This window comes from Penicillium samsonianum, assembly GCF_028829775.1.
Source record: "Penicillium samsonianum strain IBT 33392 chromosome Unknown utg000002l_segment0_segment0, whole genome shotgun sequence".
In the NCBI taxonomy this organism is placed as follows: Eukaryota; Fungi; Ascomycota; class Eurotiomycetes; order Eurotiales; family Aspergillaceae; genus Penicillium; species Penicillium samsonianum.
In genome coordinates, this window is record NW_026643260.1 from 847,790 (window position 1) to 864,473 (window position 16,684).

Here is a 16,684-nt window from a genome sequence, read left to right on the forward strand (position 1 = left end):
ACATGTTGATTATATTTCATCTGTGAAGATTACGTCAAATGGAACTCCAGCTTGAGCACCTAGCTCTGTGAGCTGGTGTCTCATACTAGGGTCCCATTCCTCATCGCGAATCTCATTTCTAGCTAGTCCCAGAGAAATGCCACGAAGATTCGGCGTGAATGCTTTTCGATCCTTTAGCCATGATTTCAGCAAGCCTAAAACGGCGTGATCCTCCCACTCAAATTCAGGCCAGTCTGGTTCCATTTGCTCATCATTTTGTAGACATAAGTCGTACGTTATGGTGAGATGTTCAAGATATCTTGGGAGCACATCCTGCAAACGTTTCGTTGTGTCTTGAGCAAATCCGACGAGGAATGCCAATGGGACTTGAAGTGTCCTGAGATTTTCCATATTAACCATCGCACTCAGTGAGCCCACCGTTTTGATGGCAGGGAGATTTATATCATTGCCTCCGAGTTGAATTTCAGCTAGGATTTTGAGGTCGGTTAAAGTACCTCTAAGACAAGATATCGCATCACCGATCTGATCAAGATCTACAATAGGCATATTGACTTCATCGTCGATACCAAAATCGTAAAACCATCCCCAGCGAAGTGATTTCAGATGAGGTGTGACTGAGAGCAGATCACCGAGATAATTCTCCCGGGCAGAGGTCAAAACCAGCGATGTCAGGGTTGATGGGACAGTCAATTGTGGTGTAGGCCACGTTATCGCGAGCGGGCTCTCGATCGAGACTGAAATGCGTTGGACATTTGGCAGGTAGAAGAAGGGCAAGACATCCGCGGTGTTTTTGACATTTTTATCACGCGCTCGGTCATGGTAAATCATGAGGAGGTATGTCACATCTCGGAGATACTGAAAGTCGGGTAGCCCGTAATCTACAGGCTCAAAGATGGCTGAACGGAGAACCATACCGATGATTTCACTTCGCTGGGTGAAAGCAGGGCTCAGGTACAGACATCTCAGATTTGGAAGCTGTGCTAGAAGAAGGGCGACAAAAGCATTGATTGTACCTTGCTGTAATTCCTGTATCCAAAGGTCGCCATACGGGACTCCAGTCTTCCGAATGAATGCAATGGGTTCGTCCAGTTCGGTGCTGGAGACGGGGATTGTACGTATGTCCCATACGAGTGAAGCCAGAGTGGGGGTTTTGCCGGCGAGATGAAGGGTTTTGATGTAAGCAGCCAGATGAGGCCTGGATATCAAAGTTCGTAAAAGTTGAGTGACTGGAGGAGGATCATAAGGATGCTGCCAAGTCAATTGAATTTTCTCGTAGAGAAATTTCTCAGCGATTCCGCGAAATTTCTTATTGACAAGACATAGTACATGAAGTTCAGCGGGTGATAGTAACTCGAATACCGAGTATAAGATGTCCGCCGGGCAGCTGGTAAAGCCGAATGGCCCTTGATGTTTCTAATAGAATTAACAATAATCTTGAAAGTGTCGGAATTGATCACATACAGGTCTCATTGTCAGTGACATGATCGAAAGTTCACAATTCTCTGGATTTGACCAGAAAACTTGGGTGGTTGGGACTCAATAAGAGTTGAAAAACAAGAAAGCTAGAACCCAGCTAATTAGATTTAAGTAGAGATTCCCTTAGCTCTTCAGACCATACCGTGTACAGTGGTATCGCCACTCTGCTGAGCGCTCCCACCGGTCATCAAATCGCGCTTTTTAGATTAGGAAAGCCAATAAAATTACATTTCCAATATTATTAAATAACACAGATGTGGGCCATATTTTAGCCCCCGATTTCTGGGTTCAAGTACCAAGACCCTCAAAGACCCACTAAAGGATGAAGCTACTGCTACTAGAACTAAGCGGTCTTTCAATTTGTGCAAGTTCTGCCACATGCACAACATTATACTCGGCCCAACGCACGGCTCAACTCCCACCGGGGGAGTTGGGTAGTCGTATCCTTCGAGCTCTGATAAGTCCGCAGTGGGTGCAGGAGTGAATAGGACTTCGCGGAGGATTTCTGCCCTCACATATACATCGGATTTTAGACCGCGGGAGATGGCTTTCCCTTTCCGTTTTAGTGCTCACCCTTGCCGCTATTTGATCACTAAAAAATGAGCACCCGTGGACACCCTGGGTATTACATACTCATTACTACTCGCCCACCGAACATCACGTGATCACTATATATGCCAAATGACTCGCTCACTAAGCGTCACTTAAGCAACCCGGGCACTCTGATTTACTCATTAAGTAGGCGTCGCTGTTGTCTCCCAAATAATTGTTTGTCTCCCAAGCTGGAACCGACGGTGGACCAAAGGCAGATAGATCCACGCACCTGTGGTTTCCCACAATCACCGAAGCAACGGTAACCCCCCGCTCAGTAAAGAACTTCGAAATGTCGATCGTGCCTGGCAAGGGAAGGAACCCACGCCATAGAGACAATATCATCACCACCACACGTTTAAACCCCGAGTTTCTGGCCTCTGGAGACAATAGGACAATAGTGGGTGGACCACCATAAGGAGCTGCGACAAGCTAGCTCATCGACGACACTAATCAAAGCGCCATCATCAAATCTACGAATTCGGACCTTCTAGAGGTCAGCCACGACCAACTCACGCTCGAAAATAGCAACGATGAGTTAGAAAAGAAGCGCAAGCGCTTCGGGCGCAGATCGACGGACTAACCACGGTTCCCCAACGCGATCATGGGCCGCTGTGGTAGTCCGTTCTGCGAGCCTCGGTCCTACGATGAGCCACCAGTGATCTGAAAACGACCGGAACCGCGTTCGAATTAGTTCCCAAAGCTCTTTCATCGATCCCCGTGACAGTGAATATAGCAATGAAAAAGTATGGCCGGGGCCATGCCACAATTCATAACATCGACCTTAGGGTCAAGGAATGAATTTGAGCTGATCCAAGGTCCAATGCTGCCGATTCTTCTCTTCACGGAATGCGTACACCTCGTCATCAAGATGAGCCAACAGGGTCTCTGAAAACACGTTCACGATTTTCTCCATGTCTGCCTGGTTTAGTGCCTCTTCCTCATTGTGACAATCTAGCAGGTACTGCTTAGAAACGGGCAGCCCGACGTGAATCTTCTTGTGCTGGTCCACCAGGAGTGACTGGGGTCCGAACTCTGGCATCCATGCGGGCAGTTTGGGAAAGAGATAGGTCTCCTCGCGATCGTGATGCACTTCCAACTCGTCGAAAAAGGTCAGTCCGAGCTCTATGAGCAGTTGCCTTGCAGACGCATCGATGGGATTATGCATTCTAGCGCAATAAGATTGTAGTCCCAGCCACAGATTTGATGCCAAAGATCACAGTGATTAAAATATGTCCAGCTTGTGAGGGCGACCCATTATAGAGAGTTGGGGGAAACCCCATAATATACCCTCCATGCTAAAAGCTAATCCATTATACTTTCTATATTCCTGTGCGGAGCGTTAATGTGAAGATTTCCTGTCAGTATATGGCTTAGTGGGTCGGGTTCAGTAGGCGTTGAGACCGTGGAGCTGTGTCGCGACATCAGAATGGCGGGACGAATAAGCGGATAAGGCGAAGAAGTGACCGACCTTCAAATACAAGCGGACGACGACGTGCGTACCAAAAAATCTGACAATAAAGGACGGGTAGGCCACTTAGGCCGGAAGTGCGTTTAGCTAAATTATCTGAATTTTCTCACTCACATTATTCTGTTTCAATGCATCATGTGGCTTTCCCTAATATCCGGCCGATAAAAAGGGAGGGTTCTAGGCGCTTATAGAAGCGAATATTTCAGCGCGAATTGATAGGGAACACCCCCAACTTTACTCGTCCTATATAGATTTGACACAATATAGAGTACGGTGGGCCCACGGCCAGATATCAAGCCCATACATAGTCAACCGCGGATCCCGAGTGAGAAAGCGAATTATAACCAAGAACGCCAGATTCCCAGAACCGCTGTCCGTATGTAACATATCAGATGATGTCCGGCCCACTATATCATTGGGTGCCAGTCGCAACCTGTAAATATATAATAGGATATATAAATACGTAAAATCGCAACGATTGGAAGTAAAAGGTGAAAAATATCTAACTACTCACATATTCGAATGTGAAAAATGTCATCATCAATCAATAATTTCCAAACACTCCTTGATCAACAGGTCGGGAGACTACCACAACGATCATGGCCTGCAAGCAGTGGTATGCAAATATCTCCTGGCAATAATCCCAGCACGGTCACGTTATGCAGTTCAGCTAAGTGGAAAAACGGAAAGGTCCATCAAAGAAGCGGAGAAATATACCGATCAACTCCTTGCGCTTCCAGGGAGCTGCCTGGGTTACTGCGGGTGGTGGTATGTATGCGACACTGCACGGAGCCTACAAGATCTTTCGGAATTTCCGTGGATTCAAATATATCTGACAGTATCGCCATTCCTGACCACCCATGACCGTAATATGTTGCACCTCAACCAACCGTCATCCAAATTATATAATCCAAGTCATAATTGAACCCCTAGCGACGACCAGTTGGGTTATAGTTTGCAATCGCAGATCGGTGGTCAACCACAAGATCATTCACTTGTGAGAATGATGGATGTTGGTTATTTTGCCGAAAAGTCTTTTTTATCCCGAAGAGGGTCTTCGACTTGACGCAAGCACTAGTGTGAATCAAACGAACTGCTTTACTAGCTGCCGATATGTTCCTGAAAATCAACGGCTATTACCTTCAGATGTACCATTAGCGGAGGATATTCACAACAAGGGAGTAGCAAATTCCCACGTTGCCGAGTGCAGTACCAACCCCTGGATCAATCAAAACAAAAGATTCTCCTGAGTTGCCAATGACAACTGGAACCTTCCTGGCGACCAAATTTCCTCTCGCATCATGGGAAATGAAACCCGTTGTGAGCCGATGAAAGTATCGCGCGGTAGGAGCACTTCTAGTGTCGTACAAGGAAGGGCCGAAAAGCGCTACAAAACATATTAGGTCGAACTAATTGAAGACTCAAGTCAGTGAATGGGCAGGCATTTTGTTGACACTTCGTTCGCATTTGAGCCTTAGCTATATATGTTGCAGAATATATATACATCTTAAGAGGTCTATGACAGATTCGGCTGGGATCGGTGCTCTTAAATACCCATCTTAAGCAGCTTTGTCTCGGAACGGAAAGGTATATCAGCGGACCGGACTGAATCTTCAGTCAAGACATGGAAATCATATAAGCTAGCATTTGCGTAAGTTATTAGTGAGAGATGGTCGCTTTGCTTCGTTTATGAAAACACGCTGGAAATTTTTTCCACTATAGCGGCATCCGCTAAGCAATAGTTCCTCGGTGGCGCGACGGACCCGATCAACGTCATCACAATGTTTTGACTTGTGCCAATCATTTTCATTTCTTGAATCGCACTTCTCGAGTGATCTGCTGATACTTCGTGTTCGGCGGCAAGTGTATTAGGGCTGACATCACCATGATCTAATCCCAGAATACATTTTAGCTCGCTTAAGCTTAAAAGCCGTCGGTCAGATTTTAAAATTTTGAAAATAATTGCTAAGACCATATATTTTTCAACCACTAGTAAATGAACCAATATGGAACGATATATCGTGAGGTCTTCAGCCTCCATCGTCCCTAGACTAACTCGAGCCTTCGCACAAAAGGCCCAGTCTAAAAATAATGGTGATCAGAAATGTGCGACCAGCATCTCTATTGAGACAGTCTCGAAACCAGCTGATACAATTTGGTCCCAGTTAACGTCGGTGCGGCATTCCCAGATGACTTTGAGGACTCGCCATTGAAGTCTGAGATTCTTGAGAAGCGAAACCGGAATCAGGGGATTGAGGACTCTTATCACCCCGTTCGTACATTATCAGACGTTTCACATATCGTGACCACTGACAAATCGATCATCAGACAATGGACGAGATTTACGAAAGTATCCGAGGAAAACCGCCCCCCGAGAGTGCGAAGACCGCCAAGTCCGGTCAGAAGAAGGAGAAGAAGCGGGAGCCTGCTGAAGAGGAGCGAGAGCCTGAGATTGATGAAATGTAATGTTTTTCCACTATCAATAATTTGAATATCAAATTTATCATATATGAGCAACTCAAGGTCTCATGTGTTTTTGTATCAAACAAGGCCGGACCATGCTTTGATCTCGCGACGTATGCCGCTGATAGACATACGTACTGAATAATGTAAATGTGGGTAGAGTGCAAATCCGCTTGATTCTTATATACTATATTACAGAAACGCTTCTCCCAAACCCATGATGAATGTGACAGAAAGTGCAACAGTTAGATCTATTGTTTTCTGCAAAAGCGTCGCCGGTAATCGAAGAATTATCTAGTAGGCGATGAACCGTAGTGGACTAATTACTCATGTCTTTTGCCAGATTTCAGCGTCGTTTACGGTCTTGAAGCTATTCCTACCATATAAATGCGTATTATAAGGGAGAAGATGAATAATCTCGCCTTTATAAGGGTTGAAAGATTAATTCGTGAAGCACTTGGTATAAATTAGGCATTCCACCCCTGACCGCTATACACCATCGCAGTTGTGCCCACAGCTATTCCCCCGCATGATGAAAAACGAGAAAGGGTTGCATTTGAAAGTTCGATGCTCGCTGGTATCATTCGAGAGGCAAACGAGTCGCTCACCGAACTGAGGAAAAAGTGTCCTTAGCTTGGTCTAGAATTTCCAGCGGCCTTCTCTCGCTACCCAGAAGTCAACGATACAGACCTGGATGTCTTTGGACCAACAGAGAACCTTCTGGTCATAGTATCTCTATGTAACTAAGTTACTATTTGGGATTGAATGATCATCCTTGTTCAGGCGGTTTAACACCCATACATGAGCTGGCATTCTTGAATAATGCCAGTAAGTACTATCATCCTCTTCAGCAATTACAGTGACTGCAAATAGTAATATAGAAGAATAAGAAGAATCAAAGCTGGTCGGTCGTGATGTAACTAGCCAATAATGATTGAGGAGGGTGATATTTCACCCGACGGACGTCAGTCTGCGTCTCCTCTCCATCTTCCTACATTCCATCACCACCACTCAAAATGGAAACCCCCGAGATCGACTCCCTAACAGCCCACTTCCCCCAAGAAAGCCAATTCATCGGGAGCGAAGAATCCCCCCCCCCCCCCCCACCCTGGCCACACAGCCGCCCTAGCCTCATTAGCAGTCTTTAAATGGAGATATCTCAACCAAACAAAATAGCTTCCAGCAGAACGTGTCTAATGTATTGTTATCGAATTGCTGGTTAGAGATTGAATTCAAGATTCGTGCGTATCTAACTAAATCAAAAGCATGAATGAAGAACAACTCGCTGTTCTATGCCATTAGAGTCTACTTTTTTATCTACATTGATCAAATGTGGCCCACTTATCCGCGTGATGTCAGTCGCATAGCTCAAGATCGTGGTCCGTGCCGATCCCGTCGATCCTGGTTTTCGTTAATACATCTATACGAGAAACACATAGAAGATGGGTTCTTTCATTGTATGGGTCTACAAAATAGCAAGATATTGCAAAGTGGAACTGGGATTTCTAGGCCTACTCTCGTGTCCTCACTCCAAAAAGGGATTTTATAACAGAGAATAATCACTGAAGGCGACTTTGTCCCATAGTATTCCATTTGACACTTGGCCGTAGCTCCTCAAAGGGGGATCAGACATATGAAAGGTTTTCCTCCATGATTTTGATTTTGATTTCTTATCCCACTTGGAACACTGGTTCGTTAGAGAGTCAATCTATGCATATGTCAATACGGGTATTAAATAATGTTACTCGATTTGAGACTGACAAACCTTTCTAGTTGTGTAATAAAATTCTCTCCTGCATCCTCCCTTGATTGGGAACAGTGTCCAGCTTTACACCCCTCACAAAGTTCACTGTTGTGAGGACCTCTGCTGTTGTCGGACTTCGAAGGCGTCTCTACCGGGACTCCGTTCCATTTTTTTATCCGGTAGACAATTCTCTCAGCGTATGACTGGTCCAGCACTGGTCGACTGACCCAACTGCAAACTTTACAGCGTTGGTGGTATACCCTCGCATTGTATTTTTGCCCTGGGTATAGGCGAATTGTGACGGCGATCATCTTGCTTGACCATCCGCTGGATTTGCATCCTCGGTTATGGCATACAAAGCGGCCCATGATGTTTGTATCATGCGCTCTGGTGTGGCTTGTGTCATTATCATCCTCTTGGAATTCGAAATGAAGATCTTCCTCGACCAACAATGTTGATACCTCATCGTGAAGAGCTTGATACATAGACCATTTGGCTATGGGCTTCTTTCTTTTAGCTGGAACCATCTTTTGTGGCATATAGAGCGGCTGGAATAATGAACAATCAAGATATTTGTTAGACCTTGATGAAGGTAACAGATTCCAGGATGCGTGTTAAAGAAAGTCAAAAGATCGGAAGGAAGCTCGTAGTGATAGTTTGAAGAGTGCGGTAGCTGGCTTTTATCGTCACAAATCTAGTATTTTCACAAAATTATGACGGAGACAACTTCGCTATGAGGGTGGGGAAAAAAGAGAAAAATGGAAGAGAGAGGGATAGAGAGTAGATATAGACCACCGAAAAAAGCAAACAACGTTCTGGAGGCTTGCCATCATGGTGCCTCCAATAGTAAAGCTTCCCCCCTAGGCTAGCGTCAACTGGGTTCAACTAGCGCGTACTTGATTGCTGCCACCTGTCTGGCCAATATCGAAATACCACGTAGAATATAGGCAAGGATTCTTGCATTTTTGGGCACCAATAAGCTGGGCATTGCATACACCGAGATGAGAAAAGTACAAACCCTGGCATCTAGGAGCCAGTCTTCGGCCATGGTCCGCTGAACAGAGGGCAAAATCCACACAAGATAAATCTGTACTTTGTCAGCCGGTTCTCGTTGTCTGAGTATTTTATTGAATCCAGCGATTCTTTGGAGTCGGAGTATCCGAATTAGAACTCTTGTATAGTTCAAGTAAGGCAGTATCTAGCTCCCATCAAACAAAACCCCGCTCCATCTGCCGTCGACCTTTGATATCTGGGTACCAATCACCCATGGTGTATGACGGCTCTTATTGCTTTGTCACACGCATGCGCCGAAGAATGCAAGTATGCGTTGGCGCAAAACTTGCACTAATGACTAGGATTTTAGTCTCTGTAGAAGGATGCCTCCTGCATGCATTGGATTCTCACATCGACGCGGAACACGGTTTTTGGTATTTGATGGTAAGAGAACACAAACTTGGCAGCCAATAGAGAGGGATAATATGCGCTTTTTTAACAATAAAAGCATCGAAAACCCCGCCAATCTTGCGCATGTGAAATTCGCACGGTGTAATAGGGGGTTCAACAAAGTCAATAATATGTAATTTCCAACCACTAAATGCTTTCAGTCCAGCCGTCACACCCAATCATATATTCACTTGGATATCTAAGATAACTTCTGGTTTTATAGTATCAGCAGTCCCCAGTGAGGTCACTGGTAAGCAGTCCTTGTCAAGCTACAATATCCGCATACGGGTATTTGAAGCGTAAAGACGACCTGAAGCTTCATAGAACACTTCGTTTAAAAAGATTTACAAGTTAAAGGATATGATTACAAGAATTAAATATTAGGCCTGATTCCAAATATTGAATACTTGAACCCAAATCTCAGAGAAAAGAAGCAGGTTTTCTCTTCGGACTCTATGCAGCCAAATGGACTCTGGTGCTAACAGGAAAACCAGCACAGGTCAAACGTCGAGTGATAGGCGAATCTTCAGGTTGCTAATTTTCCTCTATCAAGACAATAATACCTTGTGAGAATCGACCCAGATATGTCTCTCCGCCGTCGATATTGGAGATTTCGGTACTAGAAGAAAACATCAATCAAGGCATCTACCAATCCATTCTCTATACATTTGATACATATCGCAAAATTATCTTTATTCTTTGTTAAAATATCTTTTCTCACAACCCTGCCACAGATATCGGCGTAAGTGTAGATTGTGAAGTATAAGCTAAATTGATCTCCGTCCCAATTTGTCCTTTCCACCTCTCCATGGGGTTGAAGAGGAAGCTCTAGGACGAAGAGAAGCCAGTCTTTCTTCCCGAGCCTGAGATTCTGGGACCAATTCGGGAAATAAAGGTTGACTAAGCTCTCTTAGTCGCTCCATTTCTCTGGCTTTTAGCTCCCATTTTTCTTCACCTCCCGTTCCTCGTTTCTCATACGGTTCCGTTCCCATCCAAGCCATCCACTTCTGCACAACAGCTATCGCTCTTTCATCTGGGATTTTAAACCACTCAATGTGGTTCCGAGAGCAGCCTGGGCATTTCTCTTCGATTTTTCTGTGCTCCAACAATTCTAGGTGAACCAGAGCCTCGACACGACAAATATGGGCAACCTCTTTCAAAGCTCGCTGGCCATCGCTTGTCTCTGGCGCGAAGTCTGGAAAGTGAATTCCCATATCCTTCTTACATTGATTAGACCATTCCTTGAAACGGCGACGAACATCTCCCGAGCGTCCAATCTTCAGGTATCCAAAATTGCCTTGCTGCCAAAATATATACATCGAACCCTTAAACTTCAAATCGCTTGTCGAGAGAGGCTTCGTAAGAAGTTCCCTAAGACTCTCAGGTAGGTTTCGGGTGATGATCTTTGACGTGTAGGGTTTGAATTTTTGGATTGGATTGACCTCGTTCAAACCCAAACCCGCTTGCTTCTCCCGATCACCAGACCGTGTAATTTCACCAATGGGCAGAGTTGTTGAAATGCGTGGTTCCGCGATAGCGTCCAAAACAGACTTTTGGGTAGTTGAAACTTTCTTAGATGGAAAACTCTTCTTAGCGGGCCTGGAAGTAGCATGTATCAAAGCCTGTGGTCTAAGAAGTACCATTCCTGGACGGGAGAAGTCCATTGTTATCTCGTGTGGGTTTTTCGGCAGCCAGAATTCGATCTTCTCTCGACAGAACCGCTTACTCGTGGTTGGTTCGAGAATGAATGAGAAGGAGCTGACATCTTCTGGCGACAGAACCTCGAAGTATTCATCCATATCACGCATATCAGTGTCGTTGGAGGACAACTGGTTACTCTTTCTGCGTCGGTTTAGTTTTGGTGCTAGTTTCGTCTTCAACGCTTGACGCTTCTGGTTGTTTTCTTCAGCTGGTTCCTCTCCTTGAGCGACGAGAATTTGCGAAGTGATCTCTAGTTTTGCAATGAGGTGACTCCTGCCCTTCACCTCTACCTTGCTTTCAGTTGAGTGCTTGGTTGGATACAGTAGCTTCGTTGCAACGGCTTCATCGCACAGGCTATTGGGGTGACTTTTGTCAGGGATAGCAAGGTAGCGTGCATTGTGACTGGGAAAAGGCCCTATGAGCGGTTGGGACCCGCATAAATCGTGAGGTCGACATTGCAGAGACTTTTCAAAGATTAATGAAAACATCAGTGGATATTGCCAGTACTCTGAATTTGTGTAATATATGCCCTGTTGTTTACAAAGGTTAGGAAGCTATATATATCTTTAAATCAGAGGGAAATGGTATTTCGGGGCACAGAACTAATATGCGATGTAACCACACTAATGTCGGGCCAGTTTCACGTGCGGCGCTGGTGTTTATCATACATTGATTGTTGCTCAGGCCGTTCCTCTCTAGCGACCTACGAAAATGAAGATTTAGACATTGTGAGTAGCAGCTCATGTTTGTTGATCCGTTGTCCATCTCCTTATGGATAGCAATAGATGATGCGTTAGCATTCTTGATTGAGAAAGCACGACTGGCGTACTTTCCAGTCCCATCAATGGTCAGATGTCGACCTCATTGGCGGGTTATTTCAAGCTAAGACCAGCGCATAATCTTGCGCCACTGGAATGATCTTAAGCTACTGGCGCTGCCAAGTTCTGTGGCCGACCGGGTCTATGTCGCAATAATGCGAAAGAATCATCGGCTCTGGAGTGCATGGTTGGTATGTGGGCCCCTCTCCCTCAGCCGCCCCCCAAGGGTTCGTGCTCTCACTAGCCTCATATGGTCAGCCGCCAGAGGAGGATCCGCGGCGACGGGGGCTGAGTTCGATATTTCGATGGTCACAGAGAGAATCCTACGTTTTGGCTCGAAAGGTTCAACGACAGAAAATAGTCCTTGCACCCCAGACTGCAAAAATATTCCTGTTATATACCCAGAGTTAGGATTATCACAAGTTTCTGTCTTTAAACTACCCCACTTGTCGCCGAGGTATTCCCATATCTTTCGGCTAAGAACAAGGGTGCTACTGGATCGTGTACTTGACATAATAAATTGGAATTTTATTATCTTATTTTATTTTATTTTATTTATTCTCGTTTTATTTTTAGATCGGGACCAAAGATAGACAGAGGAAAACCAATTGTTTGTGATATTTCTCACCTGTAGCGCCGTTGGTGATGGTTTTGATTAGCTATGCTTAGCTACCCTGCTAGTTAGCACATTGATACAGATTTCACACGAGAGTTTTGACTTATAAGACGTGATGCAGCTCTCCGTATAGGAGGCATCGGCAATATGTTGCACTTAAGGGCACACTACCTTCTGGCTTAAAGGTGATGATCAAGATGAGGATTCGGCTCTTGATTTCGACTCGCTTCACAGGAACAGACCTAAGCCACGGCGCAGAAAGAACCACTTGCTGATCACCCAGTGCGATAAGTCTAGCTCAAGCGATCTAAGGGTTACATGGGTTGGTCAATACAGCCCCGGGCCTAGTCCGCGTATAGTGGTTAAAATATGTTTTCGGGCCCCGTCGCACTTAGCGGCGGGTTCGGGTATGATCAGAGCGACACTGTACAAACTACAAAACGTAGTCAGTATTGTCGCGTGATATGGATATCAAAGTGAGTGGAGACTTAGGTAAGAAGACTGAGAGTGTGAGACATTTTGAAGAAGCTTTCTACGAGCATAAAGGGTTGGTGGAGGAAAAGAACCATCCATGATTCCAAAGAAGTCTCGGGGCCAATGAGTACTCAGTCTACTCTTGGATAGCTTATCTAGCACGTAGTTTCTTCTAGCTAGAGCTTCACGTAGAGAATGAATTAGATTATTTTCCCCGAAACTCAAATCCCGCAGTTCGGCCCCGTGGCGATCGCTACCTAGATGAACGGCCCAGAGCTGCCCGCTGATCCCGACTCTCGCTACCCTCCATCGCGTGCTCCTATCGCGTGGAAGGGCATGTCAAAAACAATATGAAAAAAACGCGAGAATGACTTATGTTTTCCTGTCCTCCTTTTTCTTCCTTTTTTTCTCACAAACCTCCGGCATCAGTTTTGGATACCGTAATTATTAATGGGACACCGACTAACTAGGGTAGGTATGCCTAGTTCGCCGCCGAGTTGCCTTCTTGCCTGTTAGGCTTCCCTCCTAACATTCTCGCCCTTGCGCCATAGAATCGCTAAGGGGCCTTCAGACCCTATCATTCTCTATAGAAGTATCTAGGCGGCTACTTTGTTCGCTCTAGCGTATTTATGTGTCGATGATCCATTGGTGAAAGTGGATGCACGTGGATGCAAGACACCAGCGCCCTGTGTATTTTCCCAATTGCACAAGGCAAGCACAGCCACCTCCTCTCATTTTAGTCTTGACCAGACTCCAAGGCGTTGGACTGGCTGCGACTCGAAGAGCGCCTACGCTGTGGGGCAGCTATAACAGTAATGTTAGTTCATTACCTCCTAGAAACTAGGATTAGGGGCCGCGAACATGAAGTTTCGCCTGCGAGTTTCCACGTATGTCAGGGCTGGACTATCTATAGTATATATCTAGATAACTATCGGAATGCCTATAGCTATACCTACTCTTTCATGACTCTAGACCACACTGCTCAAGTCTCAGACCTACACTTTACCCATGCTATTCACAGCCAAAGAACGGAAGAAGGTTGAAAGTCTCCGACAGAAATACAGAATTGAATTCCGCGGAGAGGTGCCAAGCCATAAATGGCCCGATAGCCATCGTCGGATTTTTATCGCGGTTGATAAGCTAGGAAAGCGGCAATTCGACACCTATGCGGCTTATACGATAGCTATTGAAGATGCACTATAGACAGTAGAAATAAAGAAACATGCCGATGAACTCTCTAAACGCGCTAAGCGCTATATGAGGCGAATGAATCGACCTGGCGGTTTGCGTGCGAACCCTACATATTGGCTCGACTTACTTTAGAGGTCGTATGGGAGGAATTCTAGTTCTAACGATCTTAATAAAATAGCTTATATTAGACCCTAGTAAGTTTTGTCGGCCAGCCTAACTTCCTTCGTGTCTCGTGGCCACTATAGCGTACCGTCAGAGTGTATGTGTATCTTTGTGCTTCCCCAGCGTTGGGCTGGGCTAAGGTGAAGCCTCAAGAGCCTCGATCATGTAAATCCGAGTCCCTATTGGATGTTCATGTGTCTCTCATGATATATAACCGATCCATTAAACACTTATTGATTGGGTGGTTAGAGTCCATGAGCATGACTAGCGCCTCTTGGTAGGTGTAAAACACAGCCCCCTCGCGCTACACAGCGAGGGAGGTCTACGCCTCACTGGAAGGGCAAAAGAGGGAAAATAAGTACGCCCCCACGATTTCCCAGTTCTAGGGGGAGGATCTATTCCGCTAGATCATCAAAGCCACATTCTTATTAACAATTTCCACGCACTTTTCGTCCTTTTAGCTTCGATCCGGTGTGTCGACATATCATTTGGTTTCTCAATCGGAGACATTATTCTCTACACCCAGATAGCATAATCTAAGATATCAGGTACAATAATGATGTTTGGCTTGTTTGCATACGGATCCTCAATATTTCGGAGATGATCGACCTTCCCGGTGTAGGTAAGCGTAAGTATCTTTTTCTTTGAGGGCACCTTACAATAGCTTATCAGCTTGCGATAACAGCTTATATGGACGATCTCCCGAGGTCCATGCAAGCTTCAACATCCTTCCAACGTCTCCCCAGAACGAATTACCTTGCCTCAGTAATCCCTCGCTATGGCCAAGGAAATAACCACAAGGACATTACATGCCCAGCCTGAGAAAAGCCACGACCACCCCAATGACGGAGAGAATGACAACAAACAACATGTATCATTCCATCCGCGCCATATCACCCTCGAGACCTTCCACAACCTGCTATCTCACTACCCTTCAACGATAGAGCGAGTGCATCGCCGCAAGCTGATGCTGAAGCTGCAGTCGAAGACGGGGAAGGGACCAAAGCGCAAGGCTGAAACGAAGACCAGTGCAGCGCCGACCACGAAGGCAGAGCTCGATCCGTCCGAGGATAAGCACATTCTCGAAGAGACGGATAAGTTCCTCCAGCTTGACCGGTGGCGGTATGAAGTTCTGCCGAAGATGATCGCGGAACGGGCGAATGAGAGTGGCCAGAGAGGAAACGCGCCAGAGGGAGCGCACTTGCTCAAGGAGGAGTTAGTTGATATCATGGAATGGAAGACGTGAGTAACAATTTGCTTTATTCATGTTGCAGTTCAGGTTTTTTTCTAACTTGGTTTCAGAAAACATGGAGTCTCCCGTCCCATGCTCATGGGAATGGTGAAAAGCAACCAAGTCGCGACGATCACCAAGTCTACATCTACGGCTTTCGCCGCCCTCCCAGATGTGGATCCTGTTGTTGCGCCGAACGACTCGTTCCCTAAAGCCAGTCTGGACGCCCTTACTGCGCCTATTCGTGGCGTCGGCCCGGCTACTGCATCTTTGATTTTGTCTATTGCCACGGTCTTCGGTGATGCCAAGAAACAAGTCCCCTTTTACAGCGATGATGTGTATCTTTGGCTGTGTCTGACGGATTTCCCAGAGGGTCCGGATTCCAAAGAGCAGAAGCCTTCTAAACATAAGAAGCCCGATGGGGAGTTGATTGCCAAGTACAATATGAACGAGTATCGAGATCTGTGGAATGCTTCACAGGAGCTGCGGGCACGACTGAACAATGGCGCTGGGGAGAAGTCTGGGGGTGGGCCTGTCTCTTTTATCGATATTGAGAGGGCTGCTTATGTGCTCCGCAATATCGCTGTCTCGGATTACTTCGCTAATCAAGATCCCGGGGCTGGTTTGAATATTGTGAAGAATATGGAGTCGGCGAATAACCAGCTACCAAAGGAATCAAAGAAAGATTCCGGTGAGGTTGGCACGAGGCGTAGTAAGAGGATAAAGCAAGAGGCTATGTGATGACAGCTGTATATTATTGAGGATTGTGCTTTTCATGCTGCGACTACTTATTTTCATGTCTCTAGCTGTAAAATGAGAAGACAAAGAGACATTTCAAGATCCCAAGAAGATATGCAAGAGGACATTGCAGTATTATCCAAGATATGACGTCTCTGATATCATAGTCAAATCTATTATTGAACTAAAAGACAGCTTGATATAGAGGTGTCATTGCTTTGTTTTCCCTTACTGTTCGAATTACATTCAGATTAACTATTTTATCTTGCTGCTTTTGATTGCCTTTGCGAGGATCAATGGATTAACTCGACGCTTGGCCATTCCCCGTTAGATATGAATCCAGTATCTTTCTTTATTTCAGCTACTGAATTAATCAGTCGCAAATTGGCTATGTATATCTGTAATGGCCTCGAGGAAGTTCTGGCAAGTCTTACGGGCATAAAAACACAACTATCAACAACCCAATATATGTTTGTATCCCCAATCCCTCGTAGGCTCCCCAAAAATCGGCTCCCAGTCCCCAACCCTAAAAGCCAAATACGGCGCTCCCTATGCAAATAATGCA

The 16,684-nt window shown here is 45.6% G+C and overlaps 5 protein-coding genes across 5 annotated transcripts; 3 read left to right on the top strand and 2 right to left on the bottom strand.

Moving 5' to 3' along the window:
* Positions 1 to 9: 9 nt before the first annotated feature.
* N7471_002170 (uncharacterized protein) lies at positions 10 to 1,534 on the bottom strand (the record flags this gene model as incomplete). Its single annotated transcript, XM_057274890.1, has 2 exons — positions 1,462 to 1,534; positions 10 to 1,413 (listed from the first exon to the last, which is right to left on the bottom strand). The coding sequence occupies exons 1-2, from the start codon at positions 1,480 to 1,482 to the stop codon at positions 10 to 12; spliced, it is 1,425 nt and encodes a 474-aa protein (XP_057139528.1). The 5' UTR covers positions 1,483 to 1,534.
* Positions 1,535 to 5,515: 3,981 nt separating this feature from the next.
* Positions 5,516 to 6,012, top strand: N7471_002171 (uncharacterized protein). The gene is made up of 3 exons (XM_057274891.1): positions 5,516 to 5,644; positions 5,704 to 5,810; positions 5,867 to 6,012. Exons 1-3 carry the CDS (start codon positions 5,545 to 5,547, stop codon positions 6,002 to 6,004), a joined length of 345 nt encoding a protein of 114 aa, XP_057139529.1. The 5' UTR covers positions 5,516 to 5,544; the 3' UTR covers positions 6,005 to 6,012.
* Positions 6,013 to 9,955: 3,943 nt separating this feature from the next.
* Positions 9,956 to 11,377, bottom strand: N7471_002172 (GIY-YIG nuclease family protein; the record flags this gene model as incomplete). Its single annotated transcript, XM_057274892.1, has 1 exon — positions 9,956 to 11,377. The coding sequence occupies one exon, from the start codon at positions 11,375 to 11,377 to the stop codon at positions 9,956 to 9,958; it is 1,422 nt and encodes a 473-aa protein (XP_057139530.1).
* Positions 11,378 to 13,612: 2,235 nt separating this feature from the next.
* Positions 13,613 to 14,000, top strand: N7471_002173 (uncharacterized protein; the record flags this gene model as incomplete). The annotated part of the gene is made up of 2 exons (XM_057274893.1): positions 13,613 to 13,684; positions 13,770 to 14,000. The coding sequence occupies 2 exons, from the start codon at positions 13,613 to 13,615 to the stop codon at positions 13,998 to 14,000; spliced, it is 303 nt and encodes a 100-aa protein (XP_057139531.1).
* Positions 14,001 to 14,928: 928 nt separating this feature from the next.
* On the top strand, positions 14,929 to 16,122 carry N7471_002174 (uncharacterized protein; the record flags this gene model as incomplete). The annotated part of the gene is made up of 2 exons (XM_057274894.1): positions 14,929 to 15,392; positions 15,453 to 16,122. 2 exons carry the CDS (start codon positions 14,929 to 14,931, stop codon positions 16,120 to 16,122), a joined length of 1,134 nt encoding a protein of 377 aa, XP_057139532.1.
* Positions 16,123 to 16,684: the final 562 nt, after the last annotated feature.

Excerpts from the sequence above, each read along its gene's own strand:
- N7471_002171 (XM_057274891.1), top strand. The coding sequence starts at position 5,545 with ATGGAACGATATATCGTGAGGTCTTCAGCCTCCATCGTCCCTAGACTA. Across the intron at positions 5,645-5,703 it reads AAATAATGGTGATCAGAAAT|TTAACGTCGGTGCGGCATTC; the intron begins GTGCGACCAGCA and ends ATTTGGTCCCAG. Across the intron at positions 5,811-5,866 it reads TTGAGGACTCTTATCACCCC|ACAATGGACGAGATTTACGA; the intron begins GTTCGTACATTA and ends ATCGATCATCAG.